This window comes from Hyperolius riggenbachi, chromosome 8, assembly GCF_040937935.1.
Source record: "Hyperolius riggenbachi isolate aHypRig1 chromosome 8, aHypRig1.pri, whole genome shotgun sequence".
Classification (NCBI taxonomy): domain Eukaryota; kingdom Metazoa; phylum Chordata; class Amphibia; order Anura; family Hyperoliidae; genus Hyperolius; species Hyperolius riggenbachi.
In genome coordinates this window covers 31,038,317-31,058,930 of record NC_090653.1, presented here as the reverse complement: position 1 = coordinate 31,058,930, position 20,614 = coordinate 31,038,317, and the positions used below count along the sequence as shown (strand labels likewise).

Here is a 20,614-nt window from a genome sequence, read left to right as displayed (position 1 = left end):
ATAATGGCTGCATTGGTGTATAAGGGACACAATTGCTGCACTTGTTATACGGAAGACATAATGGCTGCACTTGTTATATGGGGACATAATGGCTGCACTTGGTGTATAAGGGGCACATAATGGCTGCACTTGTTATACGGAAGACATAATGGCTGAACTTGGTTTATAAGGGGCACAATGGCTGCACTTGTTATATGGGGACATAATGGCTGCACTTGGTGTATAAGGGGCACAATGGCTGCACTTGTTATATGGGGACATAATGGCTGCACTTATTATATGGGGTGCATAATGGCTGCACTTGTTATATGGGGACATAATGGCTGCACTTGTTATATGGGGGACATAATGGCTGCACTTGGTGTATATGGGAGACATAATGGCTGCACTTGTTATATGGGGTACACAATGGCTGCACTTGGTGTATAAGGGGCACAATGGCTGCACTTGTTATATGGGGTACATAATGGCTGCACTTGCTGTATAAGGGGCATGAAGCTTGCACTTGTTATATGGGGACATAATGGCTGCAGTTGTTATATGAGAGACATAATGGCTGCACTTGGTGTATAAGGGGCACAATGGCTGCACTTGTTATATGGGGACATAATGGCTGCACTTTGGTATATGGGGACATAATGGCTGCACTTGTTGTATAAGGACATAATGGATGCACTTGTTATATGGGGACATAATGGCTGCACTTGTTATACGGGAGACATAATGGCTGCACTTGTTATATGGGGTACACAATGGCTGCACTTGTTATATGGGGACATAATGGCTGCACTTGTTATATGGGGACATAATGGCTGCACTTGTTATATGGGGACATAATGGCTGCACTTGTTATATAGGGACATAATGGCTGCACTTGTTATACGGGAGACATAATGGCTGCACTTGTTATATGGGGTACACAATGGCTGCACTTGTTATATGGGGACATAATGGCTGCACTTGTTTTATGGGAGATATAATGGCTGCACTTGTTATATGGGGACATAATGGCTGCACTTGTTATATGGGATACATAATGGCTACACTTGTTATATGGGAGACATAATGGCTGCACTTGGTGTATAAGGGACACAATTGCTGCACTTGTTATACGGAAGACATAATGGCTGCACTTGTTGTATATGGGGCACGATGGCTGCACTTGTTATATGAGGACATAATGGCTGCACTTGGTGTATAAGGGGCATGATGGCTGCACTTGTTATACGGAAGACATAATGGCTGAACTTGGTGTACAGTATATGGGGTACACAATGGCTGCACTTGTTATATGGGGTACACAATGGCTGCACTTGTTATATGGGGTACACAATGGCTGCACTTGTTATATGGGGTACACAATGGCTGCACTTGTTATATTTGGACATAATGGCTGCACTTGTTATATGGGAGATATAATGGCTGCACTTGTTATATGGGATACATAATTGCTACACTTGTTATATGGGAGACATAATGGCTGCACTTGTTATATGGGGACATAATGGCTGCACTTGTTATATGGGGACATAATGGCTGCACTTGTTATATAGGGACATAATGGCTGCACTTGTTATATGGGAGATATAATGGCTGCACTTGTTATATGGGATACATAATTGCTACACTTGTTATATGGGAGACATAATGGCTGCATTGGTGTATAAGGGACACAATGGCTGCACTTGTTATATGGGGGACATAATGGCTGCACTTAGTGTATACGTTGCACGATGGCTGCACTTGTTATACGGAAGACAGAATGGCTGCACTTGGTGTATAAGGGGCACAATGGCTGCACTAATTATATCAGGACATGCTTTCTGCACTTATTGTATAGGCGCTGGCTAGTTGTATAGACTGAATGTCCTTGATTCCAGCCATCTATAGCCCAGCATGGTGTTCAGTGTTAATGGGGGAAGGGATGAGGGGCAGCCAGTGAACAAGCATTGAGCATCCTGAGGTGCGGAGGACAAAAGAACAGAACACACTCGTTCATGGGTTAGCGATCCACCATGGGGAGTCGCTGCACAATGTTGGGGGGCACCCTAGATTGGCCCCAAGCTCTCCTTTCCTTTGTGCAATCGAAGGGACAGAACATCAGACAGGAGAGCAAGCATACATGTGTGGTCTGCCTCCAATCTGATCGATTACTATTCAGGAGATATATTGGAACAATCAGTACCCCAAAACATTCCTCAGAGCTCTCTGTGTGTACTAGGCCTTAAGCTAGCCACACACATTCAACTACTGTCAACTAGGATCAGGAATCAATCCCTTGGGTGACAGTTCGGGTCTGATGGTGTACAGATGTGTCACTAGTCTCTAGGCTAGTGACACGTTCTGTTACTATAGAAGGAAAGGAGATATAACGAGGAGAGCAGGAGGGGCAAGGAGGCAGAGCCAGATCATCCACAAGGCAACTTAAGTAGGTGCCTAGGGCCTGGAGAGACTGATTGAAGCTAACCCCACCCAAATCTTGCGGTGAAGCTGCTACTTCTGCCTGGATTGCATCATTTCCACTGTACATACTGTAAGGGGCGGGCTCTGTGGATGAAGCTGCTACTTCTTCCTGGATTGCATCATCTCCACTGTACATACTGTAAGGGGCGGGCTCTGTGGATGAAGCTGCTACTTCTGCCTGGATTGCATCATTTCCACTGTACATACTGTAAGGGGCGGGCTCTGTGGATGAAGCTGCTACTTCTTCCTGGATTGCATCATTTCCACTGTACATACTGTAAGGGGCGGGCTCTGTGGATGAAGCTGCTACTTCTTCCTGGATTGCATCATCTCCACTGTACATACTGTAAGGGGCGGGCTCTGTGTGTTAAGCTGCTACTTCTGCCTGGATTGCATCATTTCCACTGTACATACTGTAAGGGGCGGGCTCTGTGGATGAAGCTGCTACTTCTGCCTGGATTGCATCATCTCCACTGTACATACTGTAAGGGGCGGGCTCTGTGGGTGAAGCTGCTACTTCTGCCTGGATTGCATCATTTCCACTGTACATACTGTAAGGGGCGGGCTCTGTGGATGAAGCTGCTACTTCTTCCTGGATTGCATCATCTCCACTGTACATACTGTAAGGGGCGGGCTCTGTGGATGAAGCTGCTACTTCTTCCTGGATTGCATCATCTCCACTGTACATACTGTAAGGGGCGGGCTCTGTGGATGAAGCTGCTACTTCTGCCTGGATTGCATCATTTCCACTGTACATACTGTAAGGGGCGGGCTCTGTGGATGAAGCTGCTACTTCTTCCTGGATTGCATCATTTCCACTGTACATACTGTAAGGGGCGGGCTCTGTGGATGAAGCTGCTACTTCTTCCTGGATTGCATCATCTCCACTGTACATACTGTAAGGGGCGGGCTCTGTGTCTTAAGCTGCTACTTCTGCCTGGATTGCATCATTTCCACTGTACATACTGTAAGGGGCGGGCTCTGTGGATGAAGCTGCTACTTCTGCCTGGATTGCATCATCTCCACTGTACATACTGTAAGGGGCGGGCTCTGTGAGTGAAGCTGCTACTTCTGCCTGGATTGCATCATTTCCACTGTACATACTGTAAGGGGCGGGCTCTGTGGGTGAAGCTGCTACTTCTGCCTGGATTGCATCATTTCCACTGTACATACTGTAAGGGGCGGGCTCTGTGAGTGAAGCTGCTACTTCTGCCTGGATTGCATCATTTCCACTGTACATACTGTAAGGGGCGGGCTCTGTGGATGAAGCTGCTACTTCTGCCTGGATTGCATCATCTCCACTGTACATACCGTAAGGGGCGGGTTCTGTGGGTGAAGTTGCTACTTCTGCCTGGATTGCATCATCTCCACTGTTCACGCTGCAAGGGGTACCAGCATAGGCTGAATTTCCTTGACAGCATTGCAGCCTGTTGCACAGATGGAAAGAGTGGCTGTAGTCTGGGCTCCTGAGCAGCTTCTTGTATATCTTTTTTGCTTTCTCAGCATGCATGTTATCATTGACGTGTGAAACAAGAGAAACAGAAGTAATGAGAGATCTGGCCATTGTATTTGTCATTAGAAATAACACACATTTGCAACTCATTACAATGTCCATGTATGTCCTCCAGGTCATGTGATCTCTTCTGGACAGCAGCATTGGATGATATTCACCATGTGACTTGAACAGGCTGCGCAGGAGACAAGGCAGAGCAGAAGCACAAACTTTACTGAAAGCACAAAAGTAAGTGGCTTCCATTGTAAGTTCAGCTGTAGTGACTGAAGTATGACTGGAGGTTATAATGGATCGTTTAAGTCATGTGATCAATTTTTTTTAACCTGATTTTGAGCAGCAGAGGCAATATCTGACTCAGAAACATAGTATTTGGGCATTCTGCTTACTGAGCTATCAGATGATGAGCTTTGATGGGTGTCAAGCTTAAAGGACACCTGAAGTGAGAGTGATATGAAGGCTGCCATATTTACTTCTTTTTAAACAATAACAGTTGCCTGGCAGCCGTGCTGGTTTGTTTGGCTGCAGTAGTGTCTGTATAACACCAGAAACAAGCATGCAGGTAATATTGTCAGAGCTGACAATAATGTCAGAAACACCTGATCTGCTGCATGTTTGTTCAGTGGCTATAGCTAAAGGTATTAGAGGTAGGATCAGCAGGGAAAAAAAAGTTTTACCCACCTGGGGCTTCCAGCAGCCCCCTGCAGCTGTATCGTTCCCACGCCGACTCCATCAGATGCTCCTGGCCCCGCCGGCAGCCACTTCCAGTTTCGGCGACAGGAGCCCACAGGTAGGGAACGGAAGCGATTCTTCGCATTCCCAGCCACAATAGCGCCCTCTATGCTGCTATAGCATACAGTATATATCATATAGCAGCATAGAGGGCGCTATTGGGGCTGCAAAGAATCACTCGCGTTCCCTGCCTCTCGGCTCTTGTCGCCGAAACCTGGAAGTGGCTGCCGGCGGGGCCAGGAGCATCCGATGAAGTCTATGTGGGGACAATACAGCTGCAGGGGGCTGCTGGAAGCCGCAGGTGAGTAAAACTCATTTTTTTTCCACAGACTTAAGTGTCCCTTTAAAAGGAAATAAATATGGCAGCCACCACATCCCTCTCACTTCAGTTGTCCTTTAACATTTTGTCCTTTGTCGATTTAACATTTATTGAACAGTTTCAAACTAAGTGGTGTAACTATAGTGACTGACCATAGGGGCCCAGGGGCTATGAAGCCCGCACCTCCTCACCCTCCGGGAAAATAGTGCAGTGATCAGTGTTATATTTGCCTGTTCCAGCTCTGCATCAAGTCTCCTCTGTTCCTCATGGCAGCCATGCGCCATGTGCTGAATACCTCTGACTCCCAATGCATGTCACATGATCAGGAACTGGCATGAAAGCACAGAGTGTGCAGCTGCCAGGAAGAGCAGAACAGACCCAAATGCAGCGCTGGAGCAGGTAAGTATTGCCTTTAGAGCTGGGACAAGGTCCTCCAGCACCCAAGGCTGAGACACCAAAGTGCGCCCCTCCATCCCTCCCACCCCAGCCATCACACACTGATTGCTATTAGACTAAGAGGTGCCACAGGGCCCACAACCGCCCCAACACCTTAATCTCTAGTTATCTGGCTTGCAGTCACTGCTATGTATCCCCTTTTCTTATTTCTTTCTGCTTCAAACACAATTAGGAATGACAGCTGAATGAATTGTGCGCCCCCTCCTACACTGCGCCCTGTGCCTGGAGCCTCTCCAGCCTATGCCTCGGCCCGGCCCTGATTGCACTGTGGCTAGAGGGTGCTGGGGAAGATAAGGGGTGTATGTGTTACCAATATGGGGAGAGGGTAGAGGTGTTTGGTTCACAGGAGGGGTTCCCATGCCAGTTTTGCTAGGTGTATGTGTATGGGGCAGGGGCACTGGTTGTTACTGCGCCCCATCTCAAACCGACAATGTTTCAACCACTGTCACCGTTGTGTTCCTTTGAATGGCAACACAATGTGCAGCTCTTTACTACTGACAATGATGCAAATTTTAAGCTCACGAGGGCCGCATAAAATGGTAAAGTGGGCTGCATTTGGCCCAGTTTGACACCGGTGGCTTAGATTAATGCCTGGAGTACAGTGACTACTTGGTCTATGTCTTTCTGGCAAATGTGGTAAAAATTATACCGTATAGCAAAATGCCAATGTTATTCAAAGTAAAACCGTGTAAGGCCTGTGTTTCCTCAGGGAAAGTGGGGACTCTGGCCAGTGTTTCCTCAGGGAAAGTGGGGACTCTGGCCAGTGTTTCCTCAGGGAAGGTGGGGACTCTGGCCGGTGTTTTCTCAGGGAAGATGGTGGCTCTGGCTGGTGTTTCCTCATGGAGGATGGGGGCTCTGGCCGGTGTTTCCTCAGGGAAGGTGGGGGCTGTGGCCAGTGTTTCCTCAGGGAAGGTGCTGGCTGTGGCCGGTGTTTCCTCAGGGAAGGTTGGGACTCTGGCCGGTGTTTCCTCAGGGAATGTGGGGGCTCTGGCTGGTCTTTCCTCAGGGAAGTTGGGGGCTGTGGCCGGTATTTCCTCAGGGAAGGTGGGGGCTGTGGCCGGTGGGGGCTCTGACCGATGTTTCCTCAGGAAAGGTGGGGGCTCTGGCCGGTGTTTTCTCAGGGAAGATGGTGGCTCTGGCCGGTGTTTCCTCATGGAGGATGGGGGCTCTGGCCGGTGTTTCCTCAGGGAAGGTGGGGACTCTGGCCGGTGTTTCCTCAGGGAATGTGGGGGCTCTGGCTGGTGTTTCCTCAGGGAAGTTGGGGGCTGTGGCCGGTATTTCCTCAGGGAAGGTGGGGGCTGTGGCCGGTATTTCCTCAGGGAAGGTGGGGGCTGTGGCCGGTGTTTCCTCAGGGAAGGTAGGGACTCTGGCCGGTGTTTCCTCAGGGAAGGTGTGGGCTCTGGACGGTGTTTCCTCAGGAAAGGTGGGGGCTCTGGCTGGTGTTTCCTCAGGGAAGGTGTGGGCTCTGGACGGTGTTTCCTCAGGGAAGGTGGGGGCTCTGGCTGATGTTTCCTCAGGGAAGATGGGGGCTGTGGCCGGTGTTTCCTCAGGGAAGGTGGGGACTCTGGCCGGTGTTTCCTCAGGGAAGGTGGGGGCTCTGGCTGGTGTTTCCTCAGGGAAGTTGGGGGCTGTGGCCGGTATTTCCTCAGGGAAGGTGGGGGCTCTGGCCTGTGTTTCCTCAGGAAAGGTTGGGGCTCTGGCCGGTGTTTCCTCAGGAAAGGTGGGGGCTATGGCCAGTGTTTCTTCAGGAGAGGTGTGGGGGCTCTGGCAGGGGTTTCCTCAGGGAAGATGGGGCTCTGGCCGGTGTTTCCTCAGGTAAGATGGGGGCACTGGCCATTGTTTCCTCAGGGAAGGTTGGGGCTCTGGCTGGTGTTTCCTCAGGAAAGGTGGGGTCTCTGGCCGGTGTTTCCTCAGGGAAGATGGGGGCTCTGTCCGGGGTTTTCTCAGGAGAGGAGGGGGCTCTGTCCGGGAGTTTCAGTAAAGCGGAGTCTCTGTCTCTTTGCTGCGTTCTTCTCCAGAAGTCATTCATGGAAGCGATAACGCTGCTCGTCTGGGTAGCTGCGTTTGGGGAGTTGGGTCGGGAGGATTGGAAGCTCTGGCCTACGGTGACTAATGTTTCTGACGTAGATTTGCTAAAATGTTTATTAATAATTAAAAGCAGCACATCCTGTGCGCCGCTTCATTGTTCATTATGAAGTGCATTAGGGAGGACGTTCTGCAAGGAAAGCAGAACTGAAACAAAGGGTCATTAGGTTCTCATCTAGCACGGCAGGCGGGCGGCACAGAGGCGGAACGCAGCGAGCTGGTTTTGGACGCTTTGTCGTAATACTGTCCATTGTCCTGAATGGCCAGACATAGAACCTCTGCGATTGCTGCAGGGGTCGCTGGCCCCCCTGTCTCCAATGTAGAGGGCCTAAAAAGCAAGTAGTTAATCTGGGTGCGATTCGCTGTCCAGAGATTGGGCGACTGAAGTGTCCGTTATCCTTCTTTACTGTTTTAATGTTTTTCCTCAATGACAAATTCATTGAAGTATGCCAGAACTAAAATGTATGAACTATTGACTCTTTTCTCTTTCCTGGTCTCAGAAGCCATTTTCTGCCAGGAAAGTGTTTTATGGCTGTAATTCTTTATCAGGCAGAGTTACGTTATAATCCGACCCAGACAGAAAATTGTACAAATGTTAATCCACACTCCTAGTATAGTGTGGCATGCAAGCCCCAGGATCAAGATGATCAATTATGATTTTTGTCTTAGTGTTTGAATAAAGTTATTTGATGTTATATCATGGGGGTGCAGCCCATTTCTGCCCAGGATTTCTCTCATGTCCAACCAAGACAGAAACTGTGTCTTGCATACCTGATGTTTAACTCTTTCAGGCAGAGAAATAAGAAAAGAAACACAGCATAGTTATTTGTGTGCTTGGCACTGTACATACACATGTCTATCTCATCATGTCACATGTCACCTCCTCGTGTGTCCTTTAAGAAATTTGCAGATTTTTTTTTCTATTGTATCATTATACGTATCTACCCACTGATATTTTGTTTTCTCATTAACATGATTTTCTTTCTCCTGCTTGTGTTTACAGATGATTCGCAGCGTCACCCTCCTCATCACCCTCGGGCTGTCTCATGTGTACGGAACAGCAAATAAAAGCACAACAGGTGAGCGGCGGTGCCGGAGCTGGCGTGTGACATACGCGCGATCGGAGGGCGTTCGCTGCTTCCCTCTGTGTACAGTCCTGGCGCTCTGTGTAATGAGGATCTGCGAGCGGTTCAGTGGGGACAGCGTACGGTTTAAGGGCAGATTAGCCTCTGTCGCTCCTAATACGCTGTCACTTCTGATAAACGCAGCCTAATATTCCCTGAAACCACATGGGGGAGGCTGGGAAGAGAATAGAGAGCTGTGATCAGAGGGGGGTGTGAATGGAGAGGGGGGAGAGAGGCGCGGGGGGGGGGGGGGGGGAGCAGGAGATGGGCAGAACTCACACAGCGAGGGAGAGAAGCGGACAGAGAGGCGCGTACAGCGGCCACACACAATGCATAATCCTCAGCTGTGATTTGTGCCAGAAATCTCCAACTTCCCTTCAAGGTGAGAGGAATTTGGGGTTATCTTCTTGTATTTTCGGGGTATTATGCTACCTTCACAGTGGGACGTCGTGGTGCGATGTAACGGACGCATTGTAACAAGGAAAGTCGCACTGCAATATTAAACCTATTCATCCCCGTTTCTAGGGGCAGGCGAGGCGGGTGTCCGCCTGGGGCGCAGTGAAGGAGGAGGGTGTCAGGATGGGTGGGGGAGGCAGCAGGCTCAGAGGGACTGCACCATGGGAAGGGGGGCAGACTCCTCCCTTCCTCTCCTCTGGCCCCCTCCATGCCCTCCCCTCCATTGCAAAGGATTTATGGCAGCGGTGGGAAGCGGAAGTAGTTAGCAGTGCTGGAGACAGAGCACCTCGGCAACACGTGATCCTCACTTGGAGATAAGTTTGTACTATGACCGCTTCCTGCTGCTGCCATAAATCTTTTGCAATGAAGGGAGGGGGCACAGAGGGGGGCCCGAGGAGAGAAAGGGAGGAGTTGGGCCCCCCTCCAAGCAGTCCCTGTGTGCCCCTCCACCACTGTAACCCCCCAGAGTGCCACAGCTGTACCTGGGCTTGGCTGGCCTATACTGGGGCACCTATAACTAGCTACCTGTACTGGGGGCCTAAACACCATATCGCAAATAACATTCTTAAGTCCACGGGGGGAGGGGTTGCGCAATTTCTACACCGTCGCTCTGGGGCAATTCCGCTTGGAAACTGGTGTGAACCTACGCAATGTTTACAGTTGCGATCTGAGTGCGGTTTCCAGCGCACCGCATGCAGTATGTCACCGCATAACACACGAGTTATACAGGAACTGTAGTCCAAAACATATAACAAATAAAATTGCTTACTTTTTCTTTTACAATATCCATTATAATTTGTAATTAAATCAATGATTTAGTCAGTGGTTGCCCATTGCAGAATCTTTCCTCTCCCTGATTTACTTTCTGAAATTTATCACAGGCAGCAAAATCTTGAGTACTGGTAGGTGCAGCTCTGTGGAATGTTCGTTTGCTGAGAGTTATAAAGCCAGTAGAGAAGAAAGATTTTTTTTGTGTCCGAGAATGCTCTGGGGGGAGAATTCTGCATAAAACTCAGCCTAGGCATCACGCTTCTCTTCTCAAGCAACCGGCATGCACACATACAGAGCCGGATTTAGGCCAAGGCCACCTAAGCCATGGCCTAGGGCACCACAGGAGCAAGGGCACCTAAACAGCAGGCTAAACTAGTGCAGCATTTGCAAGCTTCCAAATGCTGCAATGCAGGGAGATCAGGTGAGCGCCTAACAGTGGTACTCTGCTGCTAGCCGCCTGTGCAGCAGCCACCTTGCTCGCTGTGCACATTTGCATTGTGGCGGGCGGCTATGGACTTGGGCAGCATTGGAGTTGGAAAGGAAGAGGAAGCTTCTGCACTGGAGATGAGTGGAGAAATGAGTGACACTGATGGCTGCTGCGGTGTGAAGGCGAGCTGGTTACCTATACTGAAAGGTGGTGGTGGTGGTGGGGGGGGGGGGGGGGGGTTAAGGGAGCCATCTGGCTACCTATGCTGGAGGGAAAGGGGGGAGGGTTCTTCTGGCTACATATACTAACTAGAGGGAAGGGGGGGAAGGGTGATTTGCTATCTATACTGGAGGGAAAGGGGGAGGAGTCATCTGGCTACCTATATTGGAGGGAAGGGTCATCTCGCTACCTATGCTAAAGGGGGGCAGTTGGTGACAGTGGCCTTGGGCGGTAAGGAGTACAAATCCGGCCCTGCACACATATCCAGCATCAGGCAATCCTCCACCACAGAGCATTCTGGGAGACCAGGTATATTTTGTACTGGCTTTAGAACTCTCAGTAAGCAAATTCTGCAGAGCGGCACCTGACAAGACTAAAGATTTCACCACCAGTGATACATTTCAGAATGTAGATCAGGGAGAGGAAAGATTTTACAATGGACAAACACTGACTAAATAATCTATAAATAAATATTGTAAAGAAAATAAGCAATTTGATCATGATGTTATTTTCACTACAGGTCCTCTTTAATACGTGACTCATTGGAAAAGGCAGCCGCCTGCCAGTCTGTCCAAGTCCAGTGTTGGTATTCCGGTGCATATTGCAGCACATGTTCTGCAATGTACCCTCCTGACCTCACCATGGGGAAGTATACTGATACATACAGAGAATAGGCGAGAACTGGAAGACTATAGGCCTCAATTCACTAAACTTATCTCCTGTCTTTAATACCTCTTCTAGAGTTGTTACCATGGTGATAAGGCATGTAGTATTCAGGAAACATTTTACCTCAGGCAAGCCTAAAGTTAACTCTTCTGTGTTTAAATTAACTCTCCAATCCTTAAAAATAACTCCAGAGTTAAAGACAGGCTGTTAATGAACTGCATGTGAAAATAACTACAGAGGAGGTAAATTAACTACAGAGGGGGTAAATTAACTACAGGAGAGGTAACTTAAGGAATGAAGAGGTAAGATAACTCTCTCACGTGTGGAGGTAAGTTTTCTCTTGCTTTATTATCTCTAGCATGATTTTAGTGAATTGAGGCCATTGTGATGAATGTGGGGAAGCAACAAGGCACCTTCTATAAACCACCAGGGGTGTAACTGTAAGAAACTATGGGCTTGATTCACAAAGCGGTGCTAACCTACTTAGCACGTCTAAAGTCTTTAGACGTGCTAACCAGGGTGCTAAGTAGGTTAGCACCAGATTTCTAAATTGAGAAAACCGGTGCTAACCTACTTAGCACCCTGGTTAGCGCGCCTTAAGACTTTAGACGTGCTAAGTAGGTTAGCACCGCTTTGTGAATCAAGCCCTATGTGTTTCTTTCTGCGACACACCTTTATTCCGGCACCAGCAACTCATTAGTAAGAGCTGCAAACACGACTCTCATCACAGCAAACAGCATAGAAGATAGAACTTCTTTAGGCGGCTTCCAAGTTCCAAAGTGTTTATTCAGTAAACAGATATACAGATCCAGTTCATTACATCTTAGCAAAGCAGATTCTTCTGTAGTAAGTCCGTTGCGTTACAGCTTCTTGATTACCTTCCTGCTGAAGGTAATCAGGGTATCTTCTTTCTATACTAAGTTACATCTCAACTAAGTATATACAGATACAGATAGAGCATACAAGATGTCAAAACATAACTAAAGATTATTATAGCCAGCAGGGACAGGAAGCAGAAAAGTGCCTCTCCGGACGCCGGCGGTGGGTTTTATACGGACCGGAAAAGAGTTAACTGGAACATCATCTGCCTCCCCCCCAAACCTACAATTGCCTCAGACCCCTTATGGTGTCATGATACACACCTACTTGATTCATATTCTATGAGCCCTTTGTCCTAGTTTCAAAGAATTCTATATTGATTAAACATGGCTGTGTTTACTGTTCTTGTGGTTTACATGCTGAGGTCAGTGAGACCTGTGGCCTTGTCCATAGAACAGCTTCTTGGTATGTCCTAGTTCTGCTGACAGTCAGAACTGTAGATTTTCTCTCTAAGAGAAAATCTCTTTAAGGTCTGCACCCCAAGCCTTTTTGACTAACTCAGTCCAAATCACTGAGGCGTACATAATACTTAACTTCTAACAGTAACTACTACAGGGGAGGGGAGCATACCCTGAGACCGCCGGGGGGCCCAGAGCTGTAAGGGGGTCACAACTACTAGTTCACTCCCTCCGATATAGGGATCCATCCTTCAGATCAGGTGCTTCGTGACTACACTTGTTATGGGTGTGAAGATCAAGATGGCTCCTGTGTAAAGGTAAACAGAGGTGCCAGTAAGATTAAAAAAAAAAAGTAAAATTCCAAGTAGACACAAAACAGTAATGATGTTGTATCAAGAAAATAATTTATTTATACACTCCAAGATTGGTACAACGTGTTTCGCAGGAATGACCCTGCTTCATCAGGTATGGAGTATACAGCAATGCAGGTCTAGGACTAAGTCAAGCACCTCTGTCTCTGGCCCCACTTTTATGATCATTGTGAGATCGGCCCCCAGGCCGTGAAGGGCACCAGGGAGAGGCAAGGGAAGGATTGTCGGCCATTGGGGGGGCATGAATTGTAGTTACGCCCCTGTAAACCTTGTTATACTGTATAACTAGAATATAAATATAATCAGCATTCTCCATCTCTCGTGTCTCCACCACAGGATGCCGGATCATCCACCCCCCCAGAGATGGGGGAATCCGCTACAGAGGTCTCACCCTCTCCGAGGTGAAGGCAGTGGAGACGCTCCCGGTGGATTATGAGATTGAGTTTGTTTGCCGGGGGGAGCGAGAGATGACCGGCCCAAAAGTGCGCAAGTGCCAGCCGGACGGGACGTGGACGGACATGGACAAACCCAACCGCTGCAGTAAGTTGTGACGCCGACTGCAATTGCGTGACTCCTCCCATCCGTGCAATCACGTGACTACTCCCATCCGTGGAAACACATGACTCCTCCCATCTGTGCAATCACATGACCCCTCCCATCCGTGCAATCACATGACTCCTTCAATCCGTGCAATCACATGACTCCTACAATCCATGCAATCACATGACTCCTCCAATCTGTGCAATCACATGACTCCTCCCATCCGTGCAATCACATGACTCCTCCCATCCATGCAATCACATGACTCCTCCCATCCGTGCAATCACGACTCCTCCCATATGTGCAATCACATGACCCCTCCCATCCGTGCAATCACATGACTCCTTCAATCGGTGCAATCACATGACTCCATCAATCCATGCAATCACATGACTCCTCCCATCCGTCCAATCACATGACTCCTCCCATCTGTGCAATCACATGACTCCTCCCATCTGTGCAATCACATGACTCCCCATGCAATCACATGGCTCCTCTCCTCCGTGCAACCATATGACTCCTCCCATCAGTGCAGTCACATGACTCCTCACATCTGTGCAGTCACATGACTCCCCATGGAATCACACGACTCCTCTCATCCGTGCAATCATATGACTCCTCCCATCTGTGCAGTCACATGACTGATCCCATTCCTGCAATCGCATGACTCCTCCCATCCGTGAACGTCATACCCTCTACTATAACCTCACTGGTGGGTGTGCTCATTTTACCCCTCTGCTGTGACCTCACTGATGGGTGACCTCATTTTATCCCCTTACCTGTGACCTCACTGATGGGCAATTGAACTTAAAGGACCACTTCAGCGAGAAAAGTAAGCACTTAAAATATGACAGATCTGACAGGTTTTGGACAAGTCCATCTCCTCATGGGGGATTCTCATTCTCATTCTTTCTTTGTCTTCAACAGAATTTCCTGAACAGCTGGTATCTTACTATTTTGGCAGTTAAACTGCCATTGAGGAATTGCTGTTGAAAACAAAGAAAACCCCGAGAATCCCCCATGAGTAGATAAACTAGTCCAAAACCTGTTGGTTCTGTCAGATTTTAACTGCCTACTTTTGTTTTTACTGGATTGGTACTTTGATTTCCTTCACTATGACCTCACTGATGGGTGACTGCTCTTAAGTCCGCTTGCACACTACATGCGATCCAGATTTTTTATACAATCCAATTTTTCATTCTGATTAAAAAAAGTACTGCATGCTGCTATGATTTTTAATCGGAATCAAAAATTGGATCGTATAAAAAAATCTGAATCACATGTATTGTGCAAGCGGACTTATTCCCTGTCCTGTGACCCCCTGATGGGCATCTTACGACACAGTGTAAGTGATACATACATGCAGTGCTATCTCTCCATGTTCCTGTGCTCACCATTCCTCCTGTATCTCCTCCCCCCCGCAGTCCCCACCTGCCCCCGCATGCACCTGAAGCTGGAGAACGGCCAGGCGGATGTCAGCATGCCAGCCCGCGTCCCCATGGAAGGCACAACCGTCCGCTTCCGCTGTGACCCCGGCTTCCTGCTGGTGGGCTCCAGCCACAGCATGTGTACCAAGTCTGGGAAGTGGGACCACCCTAAGCCAGCCTGCCAAGGTGAGTCCAGACAGAAAACCTCGCTGGAGGCTTTGCGACAATACTTTTCTGTCCCAACTTTTTGATGTAAGAAAAAGGGACACTTTAAGACATGCCCCGGCCACGCCTCTAACCACACCCAGTCACACCTCTAACCACTAGAGATGGGAAGTTCGGATCTTTTCAATGATCCGGATGATTCGAATCGGATCATTGAAAAGATCCGGATCTTTGATCCAAATCTCGGATCATTTTACAACCGAAGCAAACAGGGGTGAAATGACTAGCAGGACAGGTCTTTCCCTGCTGTGGACAGAGAAGGGGAGGGGGGGTGGACACACAGAGAGAAGGGGAGAAGATGGACAGAGGGCAGGAAGTGGACAGAGAAGGGAGGAGGGACGAGCAGAGAGCAGAAATGTTTGTTTGCACACAATACCCACATGCTGCAATCATATGCTTTACATATATTTCTCCTATATGCTCATCTGTGTACTTTGAATGCAAACGTCGCACAGTGAAAGAAAGCATTCCCCAAAGCATTCCCAGAAGTAAAGTGCAGCTGTTTAGAGCAGTGCAGGAGGATCATATTGCACTGCAATCACAGTGCCTGCCCTCTCCTAGCCCAGCATGCTGCCTGTAACTTTACTGAGCTGTGCTGAGCTGAGCCAAAAGTTTCCAATGTGATCACTGTGCACAACTACGGAACAGCCAGCCTATAATGGGCAGCACGTTATAGCCAGTATGTGTGCTCTACACATATCTGGCAGTGGCACCCATGTCCCCTCTCTCTCATCTACCTGTCTCCCTGAAAGGCTGCCTCCCTTCCAACAGAGCGACCCATCTCAGCTCTGCTTCCAGGACCCCGCTGCCCGCTGAGAGGGGGCGTGTCGCTCCTGGCCCCGCCCCTTTTGCGATCCGAATCACTCATTTTGATGATTCGGATGATTCGACTCACAAAATAGATTCGGATCAAAGATCCGAATCGTTCATGATCCGGACAACACTACTAACCACACCCAGCCACACCTCTAACCACGCCCCCACCTCACCCCTCACAATGTACATCACAAAGAGTTCAGAATCAAAAGATGTAGTTTTATCATTCAGACCACACTGGTTCTTTCTATCCTTATTCATTTTTCTTCATTTTAACATTTGGTAATAAGAAATATTTCAGTTTAATTGATGGGAATAAAGTGAAACTCATTTTTCAGTAGTAAATACATATATTTACACAGATCCATGCATCAGTCCTGAAGAGGGACAGTGGGATTTGGTTCCCAAAGAGGGACTGAAAAAGGGACAGTTGGGAGCGATGTCATGGGTTTTTGTCAATAGGTGTTGATAAAATGACCTCAGTAGTGGGAAGCCTTTGGGTAGTCCAGAAAGTTCCCATGCCTTCAGTCCTGCGATGGGTCCGTCGCAGTCCCACGCAGAGTGTAAATGAGAGGTTACTGATCCTGTTCTCTGCATTCCACTGATGAGATCTCCCTCCAGCCAGGGGCACCTGTAGCTACCTATGAGGGCCATGGGAACTAAGGGGGAAGTGGTAGCTGGGCCAGCCAGCACACTTTGGTGGGGGGTTTGTCAGGGCCGGATTTGTACTCTTTACCGCCCAAGGCCACAGTCACTAGTCGCCCCCTTTCAGTATAGGTAGCCTGATGTCCCCTTCCCTCCAGTATAGGTAGCCTGATAACCCCTTCCCTCCAGTATAGGTAGCCTGATGACCCCTTCCCTCCAGTATAGGTAGCCTGATGACCCCTTCCCTCCAGTATAGGTAGCCTGATGACCCCTTCCCTCTAGTATAGGTAGCCTGATGACCCCACCCAGTATAGGTAGCCAGAAGACCCCTCCCCCTTTCCCTCCAGTATAGGTAGCCTGATGACCCCTTCCCTCTAGTATAGGTAGCCTGATGACCCAACCCAGTATAGGTAGCCAGAAGACCCCTCCCCCTTTCCCTCCAGTATAGGTAGCCTGATGACCCCTTCCCTCCAGTATAGGTAGCCTGATGACCCCTTCCCTCTAGTATAGGTAGCCTGATGACCCCACCCCAGTATAGGTAGCCAGAAGACCTCTCCCCCTTTCCCTCCAGTATAGGTAGCCTGATGACCCCTTCCCTCCAGTATAGGTAGCCTGATGACCCCTTCCCTCTAGTATAGGTAGCCTGATGACCCCACCCAGTATAGGTAGCCAGAAGACCCCTCCCCCTTTCCCTCCAGTATAGGTAGCCTGATGACCCCTTCCCTCTAGTATAGGTAGCCAGATGACCCCACCCTAGTATAGGTAGCCAGAAGACCCCTCCCCCTTTCCCTCCAGTATAGGTAGCCTGATGACCCCTTCCCTCCAGTATAGGTAGCCTGATGACCCCTTCCCTCTAGTATAGGTAACCTGATGACCCCACCCCAGTATAGGTAGCCTGATAACCCCTTCCCTCCAGTATAGGTAGCCAGAAGACCCCTCCCCCTTTCCCTCCAGTATAGGTAGCCAGATGACTCCCTTAATCCCTCCCCCCCCTTCCCTTTCAGTATAGGTAGCCAGCTCGCACACATCAGTGTCACTCATTTCTCCGCTCGTCTCCAGTCCTTCCTCTTCCTTTCTGTCTCCAATGCTGCCCAAGTCCATAGTCGCCGGCCACAATGCAAACGTGCACAGAGAGCAAGGTGGCTGCTGCATAGGTGGCTGGCAGCAGAGTACAGTGATCAGGGGTTCGTCTGATCTCTCTGTATTGCAGCATTTGCAAGCTTGAAAATGCTGCACCAGTTTAGCCTGCTGCTTTGATACCCTTACGTCTGTGGTGCCCTAGGCCTTGGCCTAAATCCGGCCCTGCGGTTTGTAGGTTCATGGAGGGTGAAGTCTAGAGTACCAGGACATCTGTGCCTATAGGCTCCCGTGATGTAAATCCGGGCCTGGTGTTGACATTTAGCAAGGTATGGAATAGACACCCAGTGTTGGCTGGTTGAGGGTTGGCTGGTCAGAACTAGGGCAACTATTGGATATACAGCAGGTAATTGGAGCAGAAGCTGTAAGCCAATCAGTTACGAGTGTAGATTGAGATCAGAAATTGCACTATCTTATATAATATAGCAATATCAAACACTCTCAGGCCCAGTGCACACCAAAAACTTCTAGCAGATCTGCAAAATGCTAGAGGTTTTTGAAGCAGATTTTCAGAGCGATTCTAGGCATGTTTAGAGACGTTTTGTAAACATGCCTAGTGTTTTTTGGAGCATTTCTGTATAGCAAATACAAATATTGTTACAGTAAAGCTGTTACTGAACAGCTACTGTAACAAAAACGCTTGGAAAACCGCTCTGATCTAGTGTTTTTCAGAGCTGCTTTCCACTTTCCTATACTTTAACATTGAGGCAGAAACGCGTCAGAAATCTAAAAAATGCTGCAGCCCCTGAGTTTGCGTTTGTGAAAAAAACGACCCACTGTGGTGTGCACCAGCCCATTCACTTTCATTAGCCAAGCGGTTTCCCCCTGCAAGCGTTTTAAAAAAACGCTCCAGAACCGTTCCGGTGTGCACCAGCCCTCCGAGTGGTTTGCAAAAGTATTTGGCCCCCTTGAAGTTTTCCACATTTTGTCATATTACTGCCACAAACATGAATCCATTTTATTACAATTCCATGTGAAAGACCAATACAAAGTGGTGTACACGTGAGAAGTGGAACAAAAATCATACATGATTCCAAACATTTAAAAAAACCAAAAAACTGCAAAGTGGTGTGTGCGTAATTATTCGGCCCCCTGAGTCAATACTTTGTAGAACCACCTTTTGCTGCAATTACAGCTGCCAGTCTTTTAGGGTATGTCTCTACCAGCTTAGCACATCTAGAGACTGAAATCCTTGCCCATTCTTCTTTGCAAAACAGCTCCAGCTCCGTCAGATTAGATGGACAGCGTTTGTGAACAGCAGTTTTCAGATCTTGCCACAGATTCTCGATTGGATTTAGATCTGGACTTTGACTGGGCCATTCTAACACATGGATATGTTTTGTTTTAAACCATTCCATTGTTGCCCTGGCTTTATGTTTAGGGTCGTTGTCCTGCTGGAAGGTGAACCTCCGCCCCAGTCTCAAGTCTTTAACAGACTCCAAGAGGTTTTCTTCCAAGTTTGCCCTGTATTTGGCTCCATCCATCTTCCCATCAACTCTGACCAGCTTCCCTGTCCCTGCTGAAGAGAAGCAGCCCCAGAGCATGATGCTGCCACCACCATATTTGACAGTGGAGATGGTGTGTTCAGAGTGATGTGCAGTGTTAGTTTTCTGCCACACAGCGTTTTGCATTTTGGCCAAAAAGTTCAATTTTGGTGTCATCGGACCAGAGCACCTTCTTCCACATGTTTGCTGTGTCCCCCACATGGCATGTAGCAAACTGCAAACTGGACTTCTTATGCTTTTCTGTTAACAATGGCTTTCTTCTTGCCACTCTTCCATAAAGGCCAACTTCGTGCAGTGCACGACTAATAGTTGTCCTATGGACAGAGTCTCCCACCTGAGCTGTAGATCTCTGCAGCTCGTCCAGAGTCACCATGGGCCTCTTGACTGCATTTCTGATCATCGCTTTCCTTGTTCGGCCTGTGAGTTTAGGTGCACAGCCTTGTCTTGGTAGGTTTACAGTTGTGCCATACTCCTTACATTTCTGAATGATCGCTTGAACAGTGCTCTGTGGGATGTTCAAGGCTTTGGAAATCTATTTGTAGCCTAAGCCTGCTTTATATTTCTCAATAACTTGATCCCTGACCTGTCTGGTGTGTTCTTTGGACTTCATGGTGTTGTTGTTCCCAATATTCTCTTAGACAACCTCTGAGGCCGTCACAGAGCAGCTGTATTTGTACTGACATCAGATTACACATGGGTGCACTCTATTTAGTCATTAGCACTCATCAGGCAATGTCTATGGGCAACTGACTGCAATCAGACCAAAGGGGTCTGAATAATTATGCACACCCCACTTTGCAGTTATTTTTATTTCTAAATGTTTGGAATCATGTATGATTTTCATTCCACTTCTCACATGTACACCACTTTGTGTTGGTCTTTCACGTGGAATTCCAATAAAATTGATGCATGTCTGTGGCAGTAATATGACAAAATGTGGAAAACTTCAATGGGGCCGTATACTTTTGCAAACCACTGTATATACCTTCTTTCCCTGAAATTAAGACATCCCATGAAAGTAAGCCCTAGTAGGAATTTTGAGCATGCTCAAAATATAAGCCCTACCCCAAAATTAAGCCCAGTCAGGTGAAAAAGTACGGCAACTTGTGTTATTACTGGAGCTGATGGTTTCACTGGCAGGACCAAGGCTCCGTCATTGGGCCAGTCACTGGCAGCAAGTGCAGTGATTGGCCCAAAAATGGAGCCATAGTCCCGCCTGCAAGACCATCAGCTTCAGTAGAAACACAAGTTGCTGTACTTCTTCCCCATAGGCTGAAGATTGGAGACAGAGCAGCATGGAGTTAGAGGGAAGAAGAGGATTAGGGGGACATCGTGACCTGGAGCTAGGGGTAAGAGGAGGATGCAAGGGGACATCAGAGGACACAGGGGGCACCAGGGGGACATAGGGTTATATGGGACACAGGAGTTTAGGGGGTAGAAGAG

The 20,614-nt window shown here is 48.4% G+C and overlaps 2 protein-coding genes across 3 annotated transcripts in view; one reads left to right on the top strand and one right to left on the bottom strand.

Moving 5' to 3' along the window:
- The window catches only part of GABBR1 (gamma-aminobutyric acid type B receptor subunit 1), a 353,506-nt gene that overhangs the window by 50,121 nt on the left and 282,771 nt on the right, over nucleotides 1–20,614 (top strand). For both annotated transcript variants that reach the window (XM_068250152.1, XM_068250151.1), the window contains exons 2-5: nucleotides 4,092–4,204; nucleotides 8,569–8,644; nucleotides 13,213–13,416; nucleotides 14,841–15,029. In XM_068250152.1, coding sequence (XP_068106253.1) covers nucleotides 8,569–8,644; nucleotides 13,213–13,416; nucleotides 14,841–15,029 — 469 coding nt within the window. In that variant the 5' untranslated portion in view covers nucleotides 4,092–4,204. The remainder of the gene's footprint in view (nucleotides 1–4,091; nucleotides 4,205–8,568; nucleotides 8,645–13,212; nucleotides 13,417–14,840; nucleotides 15,030–20,614) is intronic.
- LOC137527259 (uncharacterized) lies at nucleotides 6,095–7,509 on the bottom strand. Its single transcript, XM_068247764.1, has 2 exons — nucleotides 7,315–7,509; nucleotides 6,095–7,207 (listed from the first exon to the last, which is right to left on the bottom strand). The coding sequence occupies exons 1-2, from the start codon at nucleotides 7,507–7,509 to the stop codon at nucleotides 6,095–6,097; spliced, it is 1,308 nt and encodes a 435-aa protein (XP_068103865.1).